The sequence below is a fragment of the Panthera leo genome, chromosome D1 (assembly GCF_018350215.1).
Source record: "Panthera leo isolate Ple1 chromosome D1, P.leo_Ple1_pat1.1, whole genome shotgun sequence".
In the NCBI taxonomy this organism is placed as follows: Eukaryota; Metazoa; Chordata; class Mammalia; order Carnivora; family Felidae; genus Panthera; species Panthera leo.
Window position 1 is genome coordinate 57,727,586 of NC_056688.1, and position 19,364 is coordinate 57,746,949.

General features: G+C 39.2%; 1 protein-coding gene across 3 annotated transcripts in view; it reads right to left on the minus strand.

Annotated features, from left to right (window-relative positions):
* Nucleotides 1-19,364, minus strand: part of PAAF1 (proteasomal ATPase associated factor 1) — a 33,692-nt gene that overhangs the window by 4,653 nt on the left and 9,675 nt on the right. Inside the window, exons 1-9 of one of the 3 annotated variants that reach the window (XM_042906818.1) lie at nt 17,798-17,864; nt 14,232-14,397; nt 10,633-10,731; nt 9,835-9,985; nt 8,182-8,376; nt 5,718-5,809; nt 3,727-3,842; nt 2,148-2,230; nt 119-201 (exon numbers count right to left, since the gene is read on the minus strand). In XM_042906818.1, coding sequence (XP_042762752.1) covers nt 119-201; nt 2,148-2,230; nt 3,727-3,842; nt 5,718-5,809; nt 8,182-8,376; nt 9,835-9,985; nt 10,633-10,668 — 756 coding nt within the window. In that variant the 5' untranslated portion in view covers nt 10,669-10,731; nt 14,232-14,397; nt 17,798-17,864. Of the gene's footprint in view, nt 1-118; nt 202-2,147; nt 2,231-3,541; nt 3,598-3,726; nt 3,843-5,717; nt 5,810-8,181; nt 8,377-9,834; nt 9,986-10,632; nt 10,732-14,231; nt 14,398-17,797; nt 17,888-19,364 lie in introns of those variants that run through there. The other 2 variants (XM_042906817.1, XM_042906816.1) reach the window with 2 other exon arrangements.

Consider the following 19,364-nt stretch of genomic DNA (forward strand, 5'->3'; position numbering starts at 1 on the left):
CTCTTTCTGTGTTCTATCTCACCCCTAAGTATTTTATCATCCTGAATGCCCACCAAGTAGCTGGATTCAATCCCCTCACAAGCCTTAGATCCCAGGTGAGAATCACCCAGGCCTGTACCTTGTACACAGGGTCACAGTCAGCCCCAGTGAGCTCAATGAGATAGTCTAGGTCTTGCTGGACAATGAAACAGCTTCCATCACCTAAAAGGCAAAAGAAAAAATCAGATAACTGAAGAGAAAGCTGCATGCAAAGGAGTTTAAGCTCCAGTATTTTAGTTTATTTCTGTACATCACTAGCCGAAAGAAGATTGTCCCAAGACTGAGAATGGCAAATAGATCTCATTATATGGGTCAAATATGAGGACCTACAGTGGTTGCCTAGAATGCTGAGCTAGAGGATTTGAAGGCCAAGTGCAAGCTCAGTGGGAAAAAGGGCCGTCTTTGATTAGCAATACCTGCCAAAGGCACAGAGCAAGCAACTGCAGGGTTATATGTCTGATTACAAACTTATCCTAGACAAGGATTTTTTAACAGAGAATTTGTCTACACAAATATTTTAAGAAAAATCTGTGCTCCCAAATTATTCTTCAATCTATAAATTTGACCACATAAAACTAGGCAAAGGAGCAAAGTTGTTATAACAAGAAAATAAAAGCATATCTAATTTTTAAACTTAATTTTCTCAAAAGAATGTGGACAAATGAGACTTGAGATGATCTATAAACTGCTGAATGAGGTCATTTTTGTTGTTTTTTTTTTTTTTTTTACTTAATATAAAAATAGTACATGCTAATTGAAGAAAACTTTAAAAATGAAACAGAAGTAAAAAAAAAATCACCCATAATCTACCAAAGATAATCATTGCTAATATTTTAATGTTATTTTCCAATCTTTTCTGTGAAAATTTTTATTTTACATGGTTGAGAGCATATTGCATAAAAGAATACCTTTATGCATGAAGTTTTTCTGAGCCACACTGTGACTTTGTATAGAACCCGGGAAAAATTTTTTTTGATTTAATTAACCTTTTCAAGCTTTTTAAAATTTGAAAAACTGCTGTCCAAAACTATCTGTTAATCAATTTTATTTTAAGTTATTTGTTAATCAATCTATATCCCAACCAACAGCATACAGGAGACTGTATCCTTTCTTATGTTATTATTATAAATCATCTTTTTAATAAAAGAATTATCTTTTAGAGATAAATATTGACAGGTGAAATAATACAATGTCTGTGATATGTTTCAAAATATATTAAGGGTTGGAGATTGTATGGGAATGGGCAAAACAAGATGAAACAGGAATAGCCATAAATTGGTAATAGTTGAAGCTGGATAATCAGGTTCATTATTCTATTCCCTCTACCTTAGTATCTGTTTGACAATTTCTATAATAAAAATTGTTTAATCTGGCAGGAGATTCTAATAACTTTCTTTTATTAGCCTTAGTTTTGTCATCTGAAAACAGAGTTATATTATGATGAATAAGGTATAGTCATTACTCTCAAGGAACCTGGACTAGAGGGGGATATAGACAATTATAATGTAGAGTGATAAACACTATATGATAAACAAAGTATGCCAAAGAATGGTGGAGGACCATGCCCCTAACCCTGCCATAGACCAGGCATTTAAACCTATATTTATTTATTAAAAAAATTTTTTTAATGTTTATTCATTTTTGAGACACAGACAAAAAGACAGAGCATGAGCAGGGGAAGGGCAGAGACAGAGGGAGACACAGAATCTGAAGCAGGCTCCAGGCTCTGAGCTGTTAGCACAGAGTTCGATATGGGGCTTGAACCCACAAACTGTGAGATCATGACCTGAGCCGAAATTGGACACTTAACCGACCAAGTCACCCAAGTGCCCCTATTTATTTATTTTTTAAATGTTTATTTATTTTGGGAGAGAGAGAGAGAGTATGCATGAGTGGGGTAAGGGCAGAGAGAGAGAGAGAGAGAATCCCAAGCAGGCTCCATGCTGTCAGCGCAGAGCCCAATGTGGGGCTGGATCCCACAAACCATGGTATCTTGACCTGAGCCAAAATCGAGAGTCAGGCATTCAACTGAGGGAGCCACCCAAGTGCCCCTAAATCCATGTTTAAATGAACTACAGGAAACTCTCTCATCTGGCTACTGGACCCACCTTGACTAGCAATGAATCCATCTCTGAAACTTAGCAGGGACAGAACCGGTGCTCCTGACCTGTGGATGACTTGTACTGGAACCCTAGGATTCAAAAAAAGGGGCGATTGCACTTTCTTTCTTCAAAAGCAATGCTTGACAGTATTCAACATATAGTACTAACCATACAAAAGCAAACAGGACAAATGTGGACAGAGATTAAACATTCACACAGTTTCTTTCTTGGTAAGATCCTTAAAGGTCATCCATGCAAAACTGCCTTGAAGCGAATCTAAATATGTCACTAACTAAACAAGTCATTGAGCCAAATGAACTAAGCCACCACCAATAACTCCAGTTTTTAGGGGAGCCCTGATAAGAGTTTAAGACAACAATGTTAACAACATGTTAATTATTTTGCTTATAGACAGAATTAAGACAATTGCAAAATATTAAAAATGTCAGGACTCTTTAAAATGAAAGACAAAGGTGAGAATCAATTTAATATATATGTAAGGCTGATTTTCTAATAATGATCAGAGATTCCCTATCTCCACAGGGCAAAAACAAGTAAAAAAGTAAAGTAACTTAAATTATGGGAGAAAAGGTATAAGGCGATCACTCCTTCGTTGGAATTTCTTCACTACTCTTGGAATAAAGTCCAAACTCCTCTGGATGGCTTGCAAGTTCTTTCTAAACAAACTCCTGCTTTCCTGTCTGGCATCACTCCTCCCTCCTACCCAGTCTGTATCATACATATTTGTCATATTTTAGAGATCCCTAAAAGTGCCATACGTGTCTTCACTCTGCTCTATATGTTATTCTATCAAGGCAGGCCCCTTCTTCTTTATTTGATAACTTCCTACTGGACAAAATCCAATAAAATCCTCATTTCCTTGGAGAAGAGGTGCTTTCTCAAATTCCTGTGTAGAGCACTGATCACACCTGCATCGCAACAGTCTTTTACCTGCCCATTTTTACTGTCAGACTCCAACTGCCTCAAAGGCAGAGTCTGTATCTTTTATTTCTGTTTTCAGTGCCCACAAAAGCCATTCATTTAATGTCAACTGAACAAAGAAAAGAAATGAAAGGAAGAAAGGACAGAAATTGGAGAAACTGTTAAATCCCGGGGCAGAGGGGTTGCTTGATTTTCTCTGGGTATCTGTAAGACCAGAATAAGGCCTGTTTCAGACGGGTTATGATCCAAGCTAAACAAAGAAACACAGCTGGCTTGCATGAACTAAAAATGATCAATCTTAGGCCAACCCAGATTTAATACCACTGAGAAAAATACTGAGCTCCTTAAAATTACAAGTTCTACACAATCATTTAAGTGAAATGTTAGTTCATTATTTAAGCTTAGATTCCACAGTAATCACTACAATAGAACAATCATGACAGCATGAATCAAATTACCTTTTAATATGATTCCAGGAATAATAAGAACAATCAGACAACTCAAACCGGAAAACCTTTATAAATGGAAAAAATACACCCTTGATTCAACAGTCATCTCCATGCTATCCTAAATCAATGTTAAAGCTAATAAAAATTTCCACTCTGTAAGAAGACCTGCATCATGCAAATGAGTGGTGACTCACCTCGGACTCCTCACGTCCAGCTGATAAATGTTTCCATCTTGTGTCCCAGCCAATAACAAGAAGCCAGAGAGAAAAGTGCAGCAGTTGAAGGCATCTGAGCCAACAAAGAGGAACACCTGGGAACAAGCAGGAGCCAAAACTGCTGTTTAAAGATTAATTTGTTTTCAGGAATAAACAGCCACCAAAAAAAGAAAATTCTCCTATTTTTAGAGAAATTTTCTTTCTTCTCCCTTTTAACATTCTCGATCTAAATTCACCAACAATGGAGGAGGAACAACTCTCGTGATTTCAGGAACCTGAGGCTCCCTGAGTACTTCAGCAGTTTATGTAATACCATACCCTAAGGTGGCAGTTTTCAAACTATTACCCCTCAATACATTGACTCATAGGATCCTCAATACCCCAAATCCTTCTTCTCCTGCTTTTCATTAGAACCTTTCATTTGAGAAACACTTGAAATTCACACATTTAAATTTTGCTTCGTGACACTTCTAACAACCTTTTGAAGGGAGACACTATGTAGGAAAAGAAACAAGCTTAAATGAAGTGGCAACTTAAAGAATTACAGGGGCACGCGGGTGGCTCAGTTGGTTGGGTGTCCGATTCTTGGTTTTGGCTCAGGTCATGGTCTCACATTTGTGGGATCGAGCCCCGTGTTGGGCTCAGCACTGGGCATGGAGACTGCTTGAGATTCTCTCTCTCCCTATCTGCCCCTCCCCTGCTCACTCACTCACTCACTCTCTCTCTCAAAAAAATGCTAAAAAATAAAAATAAAAAATAAAAAATTATAATTCTCCCCATGTGCCTGAAAAAAGAAATTAAAAGATTTTTATGTATTCTGTACTATTAGTTCAATGTGATCATTTCTCCTTCAAATGTTCTAAAAAGGAAAGAAAGAAACAAACCCAGCCAAGCAAACAAAACCTGTGATTTCTCATTGGAAGGAAAAGTCAACATGGAAATTCAGAGTGTAAAAGCAATATGATAAAAAAGAGTGATGTTGCAAAAGCAATATGATAAAAAAGAGTGATGTTCCTGGAACGTCATTTCGGAAAATGGAAACATCACTAGCACAATGAAGTAATGAGAAGAAATGAAATACAAAACCTGGGGGTGTCTGGGTGGCTCAGTCAGTCAGGTGTCTGACTTTGGCTCAGGTCTTGATCTCATGGTTCTTGAGTTCGAGCCCTGCATTAGGCTCTGTACCAACAGCTCTGAGCCTGGAGACCGCTTCTCTCTCTCTGCGACACCCCCCCCACAACCCCGCCACGCTCTGTTTCTTTTTCTCAAAAATAAATAAACATTAAAAAAAAAAAAAAACAAACCTGTGGCCAAACCAAATCATTAAAGTTGTTTGGGTGATGTTGATAGGAACTGGAAAGAAACTTTAAAAGTTGAATCCCAGGGAACTCAGAGCTTAATGAAGAGCAGTCTTGCCCAGCAAAACCTCAGAGCCTGAAGGAAGAAAACTAAACTAATTCTTCCATGAAAGACATTCTGGCCATTAATTGATCAAAAGCCCTGAACGTATGAGTCCTTTACTCAGAATTTCTTCACATTACTTTGGACACAGAAGGGAATCTACACAACCTCATCATTTTATATATAGCATACTAAGGCCCAGAGAGAAAGTGACTAAACAAAGCTCACAATGCAGTAGAGCATTTAATCTAGGGTTATCACAGAACCCTAGAAGGTGAGTACTACTATGCCTAGTTTGGTGACAAGGAACTAGTTTGGTGACAAGGAAACTGAGGCTCAGTTAAGTAACCTGTTCAATGTCACAGCAATTGTGGAGGAGCTACGATGTGAATGTTGCCCTTAACCCAAAACCTCTGTTCTTAATCATTACACTTTACTGTTCCTTACTCCTGCAGCTTCCTCAAAAGGTGAACACAGGGAGCAAACAGAAATGTTTCCAAAACAGCCTTTCAAAAATCAGAGTGACCCAGGTTGCGCCAGAGTTCAAAAGTCTTAGAGGAACCACTTGCCGGCTGCCTGCTCTGCAGTCCCAAGCACTGAAGTTTCTTATCTTCCCGTGCCAACAGCAGCATTTTCGACTCTGTTCCAACCTCCCGTTCACCTGCATGACAGATGAGCCAAGTTAACAGTGGGCAAAGCTGATCAGCTGGCTGTGCCCAGAAAGCAGATACTGATGGCTGTCTACTGAATTACTGTTAGTGATTAACTTACTAACTTAAAAAAACAATTATGTTCTGTATCTGGACTTTTGATATTGTTTATATGACTGTATACATATGTCAAAATTCACAGAACTGACATTTTTTTTTTAAATTTTTTTTTTTTTTTTTTTTTTTCAACTTTTTTTTTATTTATTTTTGGGACAGAGAGAGACAGAGCATGAACGGGGGAGGGGCAGAGAGAGAGGGAGACACAGAATCAGAAACAGGCTCCAGGCTCCGAGCCATCAGCCCAGAGCCTGACGCGGGGCTCGAACTCACGGACCGCGAGATCGTGACCTGGCTGAAGTCGGACGCTTAACCGACTGCGCCACCCAGGCGCCCCAGAACTGACATTTTAAAAAGAGTGACTTTTGGGGTGCCTGGCTGGCTCAGTCAGTAGCGCATGCAACTCTTGATCTTGGCGTTATAAGTTGGAGCCCCATGTTGGGGGTAGAGGTTACTTAATAAATAAATAAGTTAATCTGAACAAAATAGTCTCTGCCCTCAAGGCTCTTATGGTCTGTAGTCAATGAAATTTATTCATTCACTAAACAAATCTTTATTGAGGGTCTACTACATATCAGACACTATCCTAGTAATATACAAATAGCATACACAAATAATAACATAGTAACAGTAATATATAAACAGACAAGGTCCTTACTCTCAAGAATTCTAGTGGAAAGAGGAAATAGTGGAGTAGGTAAATAAACAAATAGGATATTTTCAGACAGTGATGAGTTCCACAAAGGAAACAAAACAGAAAAGTATGATCAAAAGTGAGTAGACAGTGGAAGGAGAGTGAGGAAGGTAACTTTAAATTTAAACTTCAACTTTAAAAAAACTCCAGGGAGGCCATTTTTCAACTGAGACCTGAATGGTAACCAAAAGGTAGTCATGCAAAGAACTTTTGGAAGTACATTCCAGACTAAGGGAAGAACAAGGCAGAGACCAAGAGGCTGGCAAAGTTTGTAGTGATGAAAGAACAGACAGAAGGCCTGTGGCTGGAACGTGGTGGGTCTGGCAGAGGGCAGTATGACATGAGGCTAGAGAGGAACGAGGAGGTTAGAAAGTGTAAGGGTTTGTGATAAGCCAAAGAAGGGGCTAGGATTATAATATACGTATAAAAGGAGGCTACTGGAGGAGAGTAGGAACAAAGGAGAGAGACATAACTTATGTTTTTTTAAATGACCACAAAAGTTGCTCTCAGGAGAATGGATTACAGGAGATGAGTACAGGCAACAGATGATGACAGACCAGAACACGATGCTAGGAAGAAGGGAGAAGAAGAGGGCAGGTGGAAAAATCAGAAACAATCTGTATACTGTAGGTAGAGATGACAGAGTCTGCTAACATAGGACATGAGAAAAGGTGGGATGGATTGTGGATGATCATTCAAATAGGTAGATGGTAGTGCCATTTACTGAGACGGGACAAAATACAGATTTGGGGTGGAGGGAAATAAAATATTCCATGCTAGGTAAGGTTAAGTTTGAGCTGTCTATCAGACATCTAAAGAGTCTGAAACTCAGGAAAGAGGTCTATACATTAGACCTAGAGCTCAATCTCACAAACTGAACCATGAGATCATAACCTAAGCCTGTTTGGGATTCTTTGTCTTCCCCTCTCTGCCTCTCCCCTGAGCATGCTTGCTCTCTCTCTCTCTCTCTCTCAAAAATAAAAATAAAAACTTAAAAAAAATTAATTTTTAAGTAATCTCTACACCCAATGTGGAGCTTGAACCCACAACCCCAAGATCAAGAGTTGCACGTTCCACTAAGCCAGCCAGGCGCCCCTAAAGATTTTTTTAAGTAATCTCTACACCTAACATGGGGCTTGAACTTACAACTCTGAGGTCAAGAGTCACATGCTCTATCAACTGAGCCAGCCAGGGGCCCCACACTACTACTACTCTTAATCAAACCTCTGCCCCGGCCATGCATATCTTTCTACCCAAGTCAATTTTACCTCCAAACCATCTTAATGTGAACTGCCCCTATTCCTCCCCCCCATCTTGTTCTATTTTATAGGCATCAGTCTCGTCTGCTAAGCTAGACTGTACTCACTCAAATGTAGTTAACAATGACATATACTTCTTTTGTAGATTCCAAAGCAACAGGAACATAGTAGGTACGCAATAAATATTAACCTTATGGTGAGAATAATCAAATACCAGCCAAAGACCAGGAAAGGATGAGGAAGGAGGAACTAAGGCAAACACTGAAGGTGCCTAAGGTAACAAAATAAGCTCAACATATCATTATCAACTTACTGGGCATCTGCTCAGGGGAGCCAAGATTTATGGAGTTGTCAGCAGCACCCACAGCCACTCCATTGATGGAAGAACCACAGTCTGCAATGACTCCCAGGCAGGCTGAGCGCCCACAATCCCAAAGTCGTGCTGTTCCGTCTCGAGAACCAGACACCACATTCCTGCCCCGATCAACAATGGCTGTATCCAGAATACCTGGCAAGGAAAAAAAAAAAAAACGACCCTGTGATGGAGTGGGTAGAAAAGGAATTACAGGGCAGAGAAGATGGATCTGCATAATGACTCCATTCCTTCACAAACACACACTGGATACGTACTACAGGCTGGGCAAGTTCAAGTGCTACAAAACAGAAATAAATAAGAGTCCCTGCTTCCCAGTGGTTCAAAGACTAGCCCTTAGAGACAGACATGGAAAAAGGTTTGGATTTAATTCTTAGTGTAGTATCCTAGAACAGTGGTTTTGAAGCTTCAATTTTGGCTTTAAAACATGTGTTTTAAATAAGAATTAAGAAGACATCTTAGTTCAGTTTGAAAATCACGGTCTTACCGCTTCCATTGAGAACTAATTGAAAGGATTAATCTCCCCATTTTACAAAAAGATGTGACTTCCAGTCTGGACAAGATAGAGTAGCCCCATCTCCCTCAGGTCGTTCCCCTTGTAAATGAAAAAAACCTGGACATAAGACAGAAAGTACAAGAAGACTGAAAGATGGGGGCACCCTGGTAGCTCAGTCAGTTGAGCGACTGACTTTTGATTTGGGCTCAAATCATGCACAATCTCATGGTTGTGAGACTGAACCCTCAGTGTGAAGTCTGCTTAAGATTCTCTCTCTCTCTCTCTCTCTCTCTCTCTCTCTCTCCCTCTCTCCCTCTCTCCCTCCCTCCCTCTCTCTCTGTACCCACCCCCATCACTCTCAAAACGAAAATAAAACAAAAAACCATACACAAATCTTACCTATGCTTTTAAAAAAAAATGTTTATTTTGAGAGAGAGAGAGAGAGAGAGAGAGGAGGGGAAGGGTATACAGAGACAGGGAGAGAGAGAATCCCAAGCAGGCTCTGCCCTGTCAGCACAGAGCCAGATGTGGGGCTTGATCCCATGAAGCTTTTTAACATTCTGATTAAGGATAAAACATTTCTAAATTATCATTTTTTCCAACAAACTAACCAGTTACAAGGGGAAAATGTTCTCACTCTGTCTCTATAACCTGATATCAACTGGCTGTATGGCTAATCCATTTTTAGTATCTGAACTGTGACTTAAATCCATGGGACCTGACAAGTACCACGCTCTATCTTTGTTGTCTAGTGATGCAGCCATTGCCACCCAGCTTTTATCATCACCTCAGCCAAAGGATTAATGAGAAAATGTTGGCACACATCTCTGTCTCTCCCAGCACACAAGCTGATGACCTCCTGGGGAGGATTTTTTTTCACTTGTCTATTGTGGAAAACAACTATCTGTGTAAGGCAGTTAGTAATAACAAGACTCAGTGTCAAAGTAATGTCTAATCCTTGAGGAAATAGCTCATTTAAATGGCCAGTTGGAGGAATTATTTGTGTTTCTGTAGATAACTAGCTTCTGTTTCTACCTTTTGGTGATTCGTCTCCGGGGATCATTAGAGAAGCCTTTTGGAGAAATTACCCTTCATACCTCCTTTGTGACCTTTGAAGGTCACCACACAGCTAGCATCTTCAGCTGACCAGATCTTCAACTGGGCATCCATTCCCCCACTCAGAACCACAAGGCCTGATGGGAAAAACCTGCAACAATTCACATCAAACACATGTCCTTCCAATACTCTCTGGAAAAACAAAAGAAAATTCCATGCTAGTTCTCTTGTCCATCCCCTGATTTTCTCTTACCTCTTATATCCTCGGTCCCTTTAATGAAATATCTACCTGCTACACCTACATACTGGGTTTTAGAACTATGGGGGTCAAAAAGGAACCCTTTAGCTCATTTGTATACCAGGTAGTGTTCTAAGAGCTGCTGACTCCCTTTCCTGTAGCTCTGGCTACAGATGTTGTGGATTTGAAGTCTGAGGTTCTCACAGCCATCTTTAAGTCTACTTCTACATACATGGAGGCTTGAGGACTCTTACCTCTTCTTAAAATCCTCTGTATGGGTTAGAGGGGCTCAGCCATATAATTAGTAATAATAGTCTAGTTACTTTGTCTTAGAAACTGACTACTGAAGGAAGTTAATACCAAGGGACCACCCATTTAGACATTCACAGTGGCTCCTCCACTGTTACAGCCCCAATTTGTTCTGGAAAATCACCAAGATTGAGGATGGTTCCGAGATTAACATATGGGAGAACAAAGGTCAACTGAAGTGCAGTGGTCCTACAAATTTAGAATGTGCCACTCTTCCACCCATGACCCAGTCTAAGGTTTCTCAGACCACCCTTCAGGCATGAGACCCAAAAAGCATATTCAAAGCCTTTACTCTGAGCTCGCCATTGGAAGCCTGCCAGATCTTCATGCTCCCATCAGCACTAGAAGACACACCAAGGCCGCCTCCACTGGAAATGTCCAGGCACGTTATCTATTCAAAAAACAAAACTGGTGTTATAAATAATGAAATGCTCTTATTCTCTTGAAATATGTTAAAGATTTCCCTGTTTCACATTCTCCCAAGACTTCTTCAAGCCTACACTTCCCAGCACAAAGGACATCACCTGTCTCCTAACAAGGCTAGTGCCAATACCTTTTATTTCTCAAAACAAAAAGATGTTCTTCTAATCATCTATATAGTATCCTGCTTCAGCTTTTTAAACAGTTTTTCCTATCCCCATACCATTTCCATCATTTGCTATTTTAGAATTAAGATACCTAATTCTTAGGAACCTATTTACACAAAATAAAGTCAACTAAAATGTACCAGAAGGATTCAAGGAAAAGCAAAGATGCTTCCAATTTACTATTTTACATTCTCTCTGTAAAATCCTAATTGTGTGTATATGTCTATTTCAGAATAAGTAACAAAAAATTCTGATTCACTTATGCAGTTTCAACATTAACAATGACTTCATGCATAAGCAATGACCATACACATGTATACATACATACCCTTTTTATTAAAAAACACCCAGGTGCAAACATTCCAGAAATGTAGGACTAAGATATATAATCCCAGATATATTCCCGGCAACAGTGATTCCCATGTGACCTAAATTATTAAGGAGAAAGTAGGGACTTTGGCTTTAAATTATCCAACCTTCTATTTTACTTTTTTCTATGCCATTCGAGCCATAATGAGTAAATCTGGCAAGAACTGAAGGGATACATCTATCAACTCTAACACAATCTAAGACTTTTCCTTCATGTTTTGAGAGAGAGACTTTGAGCATATGTGCAAGTGGGTGAGGGGCAGAGAGAGAGGGAGAGAGAATCTCAGGCAGTCTCCATGCTCAGTGTGGAGTCTAATGGGGCTCAATCACATGACCACAAGACCATGAATTGAGCCAAAATCAAGAGCTGGACGTTTAACTGACTGAGCCACCCAGGTGCCCTTTTCTTTACTTTGGTTCCTTGGAATAAAAGTACTGTTAACTTAATTGTGGATCCTTTAATTTTAAGGATTATGACAACAATTAACCTTTATATCATGTTTTATCATTTATAAAACATTTTCAAATACATTATACTATTTGATCTTCATAATAATCCCATTCTGCTCCTAGTTTCTTATTGCTGGTAATAGCAACACAGAGGTAAATCGGACAGCCCTGCCTTCACATTCTAGTGCAGGAGACCTATCTCCCAGATCTATCTTTCTTCTCCAAGACCACTGCTACCACCCTAATCTTGGGCCTTAAGCCCAACTACTGGTATTGCCAATTAACTTCTTTCAACTCCATGTCTGGCTCCCCAGCTACACAAGCTCTGTAAGTGTCAGAACAATGTCCAGCACTTTCTTTCTTTTTTTTATTTCCTTGAAAGATTTTCAAAAATTTTTTATAACTTTTTTTATAATTTTTTAATGTTTGTTAATTTTTTTTTTTTTTTTTTTTTTTTGAGGGGCACCTAGGTGGCTCAGTCGGTTGAGTGTCTGCCAAGCTCAGCTCACGATCTCACAGTCCATGAGTTCGAGCTCTGCATTGGGCTCTGTGCTGACAACTCAGCCTGAAACCTGCTTCAGATTCTGTCTCCCTCTCTCTCTGCCCCTTCCCCGCTCATGCTCGCTCTCTCTTTCTCTCCTTCTCTCTCTCAAAAGTAAATAAACATTAAAAAATTAACATAAGTGGAATCAATATTGTTAAAAAATAACATTAAAAAATTTTTACGTTTATTATTTTTCTGGTGTGGGAGAGAAAGACAGAATCCCACGAGGGGCAGAGAGAGATAGACAGAGGGAGAGAGAAAGAGAGAGAGAAAAGCAGGGCTTACCTGAAGTGGGGCTCGTGTTCACCTGAAGCGGGGCTTAAGCTCACCCAATGTGAGACTCAAACTCACAAACCATAAGATCATGACCTGACCCAAAGTCAGATGCTTAACTAACTGAACCACCCAGGTGCTCTTTTTATTTATTTATTTTGAGAGAGAGAGAGAGAGAGAGAGAGAGAGAACACAGTGGGGGGGGAGGGGGGGCAGAAAGCGAGGAAGAGAAAGATAGGGTCTGCACTGTCAGTGCAGAGCCCAACATGGGGCTCAATCAAAAACCATGAGACCATGACCTGAGCCAAAATCAAGAGTCGGACACTCAACCAAATGAACCACTCAGGTGCCCCTGAAAGATTTTATTTTTAAGTAATCTCTGCACCCAACGTGGGGCTCCAAACTTACTTCCCTGAGATCAAGAATCGCATGCTCTACCAACTGAGCCAGCCAGGCGTCCGTGTCCAGCACCTTCTTAACACAATCATAGACTATGTACATAGTAACAACTCAACAAATACCACCAACAGCAGTGTGGTAATAAGAGTGAAGTACCTCAGGGGCACCTGGGTGGCCCATTTGGTTAAGCATCTGACTTCGACTCAGGTCATGATCTCTTGGTTCGTGAGTTCAAGCCCCTGCATTAAGGCTCTGTGCTGACAGCTCAGAGCCTGGAGCCTGTTTCAAATTCTGTATGTCCCTCTCTTTCTCTGCCTTTCCCCCACTTGCACTCTGTCTCTCTCTCTCAAAAATAAACATTTAAAAAAAAAAAAAAAAAAGGAATGAAGTACCTAAACAACACTAGGTAGGCAAGTGAAGCCATCTGACCTATATCCATAAGAGCAACCACAGTCCTCATTTGCAGGGCCCAAGAAACAAAGACATTTAAACACTCTCCTACTCACTCTCTGAAATAGAATTAATCCCTAAAGCAACAAAGCGCAACCCCTTTCCTGACTCAGGTAGTCTATCCAACTGCCAGCTAGGCATCTGTCCACCTTTGGCTTTATAGTGGTCACCTCAAACTTAACATGTTCAGAACAGAACTCTCATTTCTCCCTGCTCCACACCAATACAACTACTTGACCTCATTAGTAAATGGCACCACTATTTACCCACTTCTTTGGAAATTTTTGGAAACATCCCTTCTCCTCATTTTCTCTCACATCTCACACCCACATCATTAGCAAATCATGTCTAGTTCTACACCCCAAGAAGGTAAGCTCTACATCACAGTTTTATTCACTGCTATAGTCTCAGTGCCCAGAGAAGTACCTGGAATATAGCAGGTGATTAATAATTGGACAAATTACCTACTGATGAACTCAAATAAGAGAAAAGGAGAGTAAGAAATAGAAAAAGAATAAGAAATAGCATAAGAAATAGAAAAATTAATAATTTTTTTAAATGACCTTCTTTCAACTATACTCAAATAAAAGTAAGTAAATTTGGAGCACTTGGGTGGCTGAGTCAATACAGCACATGACCCTTGATCTCAGAGTTGTGAGTTCAAGCCCCACATTGGACACAGAGCTTACTTTAAAAAAAAAAAGTAAATTTAATTTAATTACAAATATATTTTTTTACAAATGTTTTATATTATATGTATTATACACTGTATTCTTACAATAACGTAAGCTAGAGAAAAGGAAAAAAAAAATTACCTACTTCTCAAAGGTTCTCCCAACTCTGCTAAAAAGTTTATCACTTCCTCCTTTAGTAAGTCTGCAGCACTATGTTCGTATATTGTAGTGGTCAACCGTGGGCAAATTACCTCATCACGTTTGGTGATGTCTGGAAACATTTTTACTTGTCACACTTGGGGAATAGCTCACTACAATAAAGAATCATTGAGCTCAAAATGTCAATAGTGCCATGATCGAGAAACTTTGATATATTCTATTGTATCTTCTCAGTTAATATACTGTCCCTGGAAGGGACAGGGATATTGTTACCTTACGTGTGTTACATATCTCTGGGGACCTAGTTCCCTGATATAAAAACTAGTTGAATCTGAACTACTCAGTTCTTCCAAAGTGAGAGAACATTGAAGAGTCGATTATAGGTCATACCAACTGTCTCCTTTCTCCAAACTTTTGTTAAAGAGGAAAGGGAACTAACATTACTGAATAGCTATTATGTACCAGACATGTAACAGACACTACCCAAATCTACTATGCTCAAAAATCTCTAAGATAGGTATTATTTGTATTTTTCAGCTGAGAAATCTGGGGTTTAAGAAGGGAATAAATAATATTGCCAAGGTGAAACAACAGAGCCAGGATGTAAACGTAGGTCCGGGTCTAAAGCTAAAGATCTATTTCTTAGTCATGGCAAAAAAACCCAGATGAATTGGATAATTCTAAATATTGGATAAATATGACAATTCAAGCGAGTGAGATAAAGGATGGATTACTTTATAGTGCTGTGATATGCTAATCACTTCAAAAAGAATTAAGTTAGATCCCTACTTTAAACTAAGTAACAGGAGCACCTGGCTGGCTCAATTGGTAGAGTCTGCAACTCTTGATCTCAGGGTCATGAGTTCGAGCCCCACGCTGGGCATGGAGCCTACTTTAAAAAAAAAATTAAATTAAATAACAAAAGTAAAGTTTGAAATGTAAAAAAATAAAACATTCAAAGAAAATACTATATAATTGTATTTAACACTTATATCGTGCTTACTATGTTTCAGACCGAATTCTAACTGTTTCAATCCTCATAACACCCCTATGAGATATTACTTTTACCCCTATTTTACAAATAAAGCATCTGTGGCACACAGAGGTTAAGTACCTGGCCTAAGGTCACAGTTAGTAAGTGGCAGAACCAACATTCAATGCCAAAGAAGCAAATCAAATGAGTCTATCCCTAAAGTCGGTGCTCTTACCCATTATGCTTACCATTACACCCAAAGTGAATATATAAAAATCATGGACTACCATAAGCAGGACCCCAAAAGTGTTACCATAAAGGAATAAGTTGCTGGGTTTTATTATCTAGAGATATTAAATATCTGTATGTCAAAAGACACCATAAATAAACAATAATAAGAAGCAGCTATCTGAAAAATATATGGCAAAGGGTCAACACCCTTAATATAAGAGCTCTTATCCTCAACATCATTCATTATCAGGGAAATACAAATCAAAACCACAATGAGATACCACCTCACACCTGTCAGAATTGCTAAAATCTGTAACACAAGTAACAACAGGTACTGGAGAGGATGCGGAGAAAGGGCAACCCTCTTGCACCGCTGACTGGGACGAAAAGTGGTGCAGCCACTCTGAAAAACAGTATTGAGGTTCCTCAAAAAAAACTAAAAACAGAGGGTGCCTGGGTGGCTCAGTGGGTTAAGCATCCGACCTCAGCTCAGGTCATGACCTCACAGTTTGTGAGTTTGAGCCCCGAGTCGAGCTCTGTGCTGACAGCATGAAGACTTCTTGGGATCCACTGTCTCTCCTCTCTCCTCTCTCCTCTCTCCTCTCTCCTCTCTCTCTCTCTCTCTCTCTCTCTCTCTCTCTCTCTCTCTCCCCCCCCCTTCTCTCTTGCTCTCAAAATAAATAAATTATAAAGAAAAAAAAAATCTTTTCCCTAACACTTTGCATTTATTTTGCTTACACATATCATTACAGCAGTTTTTTAAAAATCCTCTCCTTTATCAAGTGTTTATAATGCAATCAACTTAGTTTCCAAAGTTTTCACACTTAGATTACATTGGTTGGACATATTTAATTCATTAACATAATTTCAGAAACAATATAACTGGAATTATAACTGATCCTTGGTAAGCATTCAACTTAATCAGTAGTGTCAACAATATGCAGATCTCAGGAACGAGCTCATAAATTGTGAATATGCTGTGAGCATCAGTCAGTATGTTTTATATGGGAAATGCAGAGAAACAGTTAGCTCAATAAATTAGTTAAGTGGAAGTCAGTTAAAACATACCAAAAGCTTTATAATTTGCATTTCCTGTGACTCGACAAGTCTGTTTTACCAATGTATTCTAATTTCTTCCTATCTTTGTGAGTAAAGGGTTAGCTCTAAGTATACTATCAAAATATGAAATCAGGAAATCAAAGATACCTGAAAGTCCAGTAAGATTGGAAAAAATAAACTGTGGTAAAATCATACAGCAGAATACTATGCAGTTCTTAACAGAATATATAAAAAGGTGACGTACAATGACGTACATAACATATTATTAAGGAATATAAAGCAAGTTATAAAACAGCATATACTGTAAAAACCTATTTTGATAAAGTATTTAAAGAAAAGACAGGGAGAATCAAGTAAAATAATACATAAAGCTTAGCATGGTACAGACACATAGTAGGCAAATGTTGGCTATTACTACTAAAATTATTATTAATACAGGCTTTGTACCAAAAGTTCGCATTAGTTATCTTCAAGTAGTAGAATGTGAGTGATTTTTCACCTTTTTTACATTTCCTAAATTTTCATTACTAAATCTATGTTCGTTTTATAATATGGGTAAAAACTAGCTATTTTTAAAATAAGAAATGGAAGGTTTTAATATAATCAGTTTATCCACATATTTCTCATTTATGCTTCCATGGTAGTTAGAAAGAGCATTATCACCACGACCTCTGAAAACTATCCCTCAATATGCTGTACTTGGAATTTTGAGAAAATGTCCCTGCCTTGTCGGCAATGAGACAGAAATATGAACAGTGACAAATTATACAAACACAGTTACCAGCATTACCCAAAAACCACTAAGCAGCTCTGCTAAAACATATATAAATAAACTTCAGACAATTCCTTTCTCTAAGATTAACAGTGAGTGGATTTATGTACATATTCTATGTGGACCCAAATACCGGTTTTGCCAAACATCACACTTCAGCTGTGTTATCTTAACAATGCACAGTAAATGAAAGGCACATTAATTATGGATGTCTATAAGCACTCAAGCAGATAAAATGAAAAAACAACATGCCATTATATTTTCTCCTCATTGTTTAACTTTTTTTTTTTTTTACGTTTATTTATTTTTGAGACAGAGAGAGACAGAGCATGAACGGGGGAGGGTCAGAGAGAGGGAGACACAGAATCCGAAACAGGCTCTGAGCTGTCAGCACAGAGCCCGACGCGGGGCTCGAACTCACAGACCGTGAGATCATGACCTGAGCCGAAGTCGGCCGCTCAACTGACTGAGTCACCCAGGCACCCCTATTTTCTCCTCATTTTATCAAAATACTTACACTCTTGGAATGAATTCTGGAAAAAGTAGTGTATGGTGCCAAAAACTTCGAGGATGCGTTTTCCTCCGGACAAGAAATATGAATGCTTTTCTAAATAGAGAGGGAAAGATGAAATTCATCAATAAAGTTACTCCAGTGAAATTAAAGCCTCTTAAAGAAAACATCAGGATGATAGGAAATTTTCATCTTTTAAATGTACCCGCTCTTATTGCCCTTTCCCAGCTCACAACACAACCACTCCCCTATAGATCAGCAGCCCTTATACTGCAAAGGGGTGCAATGTAATTTTGTATTGCTTAGATGCCATTATCTTTTTATGGTGAAGTAAACTCCCACAGAAGACAAACCAACAGTAAGTACAAATGACAAACACGAGGGGTGTTTAGGTGGCTCAGTCACTCAAGCTTCTGACTCCTGCTTTTGGCTCAGGTCATGATCTCACGGTTCACGAGATCAATACCCGCGTGGGGCTCTACACAAGACAGCATAAGAGCCTGCTGGGGATTCTCTCTCACCCTCTCTCTGCCCCTCCCCTGCTCCCAGGCATGTGTGTGTTCTCTCTCTCAAAATAAATAAACACTTAAAAACACTTTAAAAAAATGACAAACATGAAGGCATTAATTTTTATGAGAAAATCTAATACCAGTACTGTCAATTAGCAATGGGGCAAGGAACAGGATTAACAGGAGGAAACAGCACCAGATTCCAAGTCTAGGGCCTAAACAATCAGTCTAAACATAAACTTACCGCCTTTAAGAACTTTTAGATAAAATGTTAGACTACTGATATCTATAGTTACCAGAGAAAATTAGCAAATTATGGTATACTTATACAATGTGTATGCCTGGTCAGGACTTCAGTGCTCATTCCTACCTAGGACTTAAACTGACTACACATGTTCACTGACTGCTCATCGCCCCATAGCTGTATTAATTCCCCATGTATTTTTGCTTAGTCATTACCACATATCTTTCAGCTGTTGTAGCAAGAAAACTGGTGACATAGTGGGAAACCGCACCTAGAACTAGATGTTAGATCCAGGTGACATAACTTGCAAAGGCAGCCTTTGTAACCATTTAAGATTTCAAGGTAGCATGTATACAGGTATAAAAGGCTTGGTAAACGTTTCAAGGATTCTTGCAAATAGGACAGCCCTTTATTCTAACTGCCAGAATACCAGCACCACCATCTAAGTGTGTATCTCCTACAGGGAAGCTGAGGAGCCACACTCACCCAATGGTTCCTAACCTGTTATCGCTTTTGCAGCAGTACTTCAAAGTTTCTGGAAATTCTGCTGAACAATGAAAATGTCTTCAAAAATCAAGATTTTCCAAACCTTTTTCTAAGGTTAATCTATATACAACAAACACAGGTCCTCACAGTTCATTAGAAAGAAGAGTTTCAGGGGTGCCTGGGGGGCTCATTCGGTTGAAAGCCCAACTCTTGATTTCAGCTCAGGGCATGATCCCAGGGTCGTGGGATCAAGCCCCGCATCAGACTCTGTGCTGCATGTGGAGCCTGCTTAAGATTCTTGCTCTCTCTCTCTCTCTCTGTCCCTCTCCCCTGC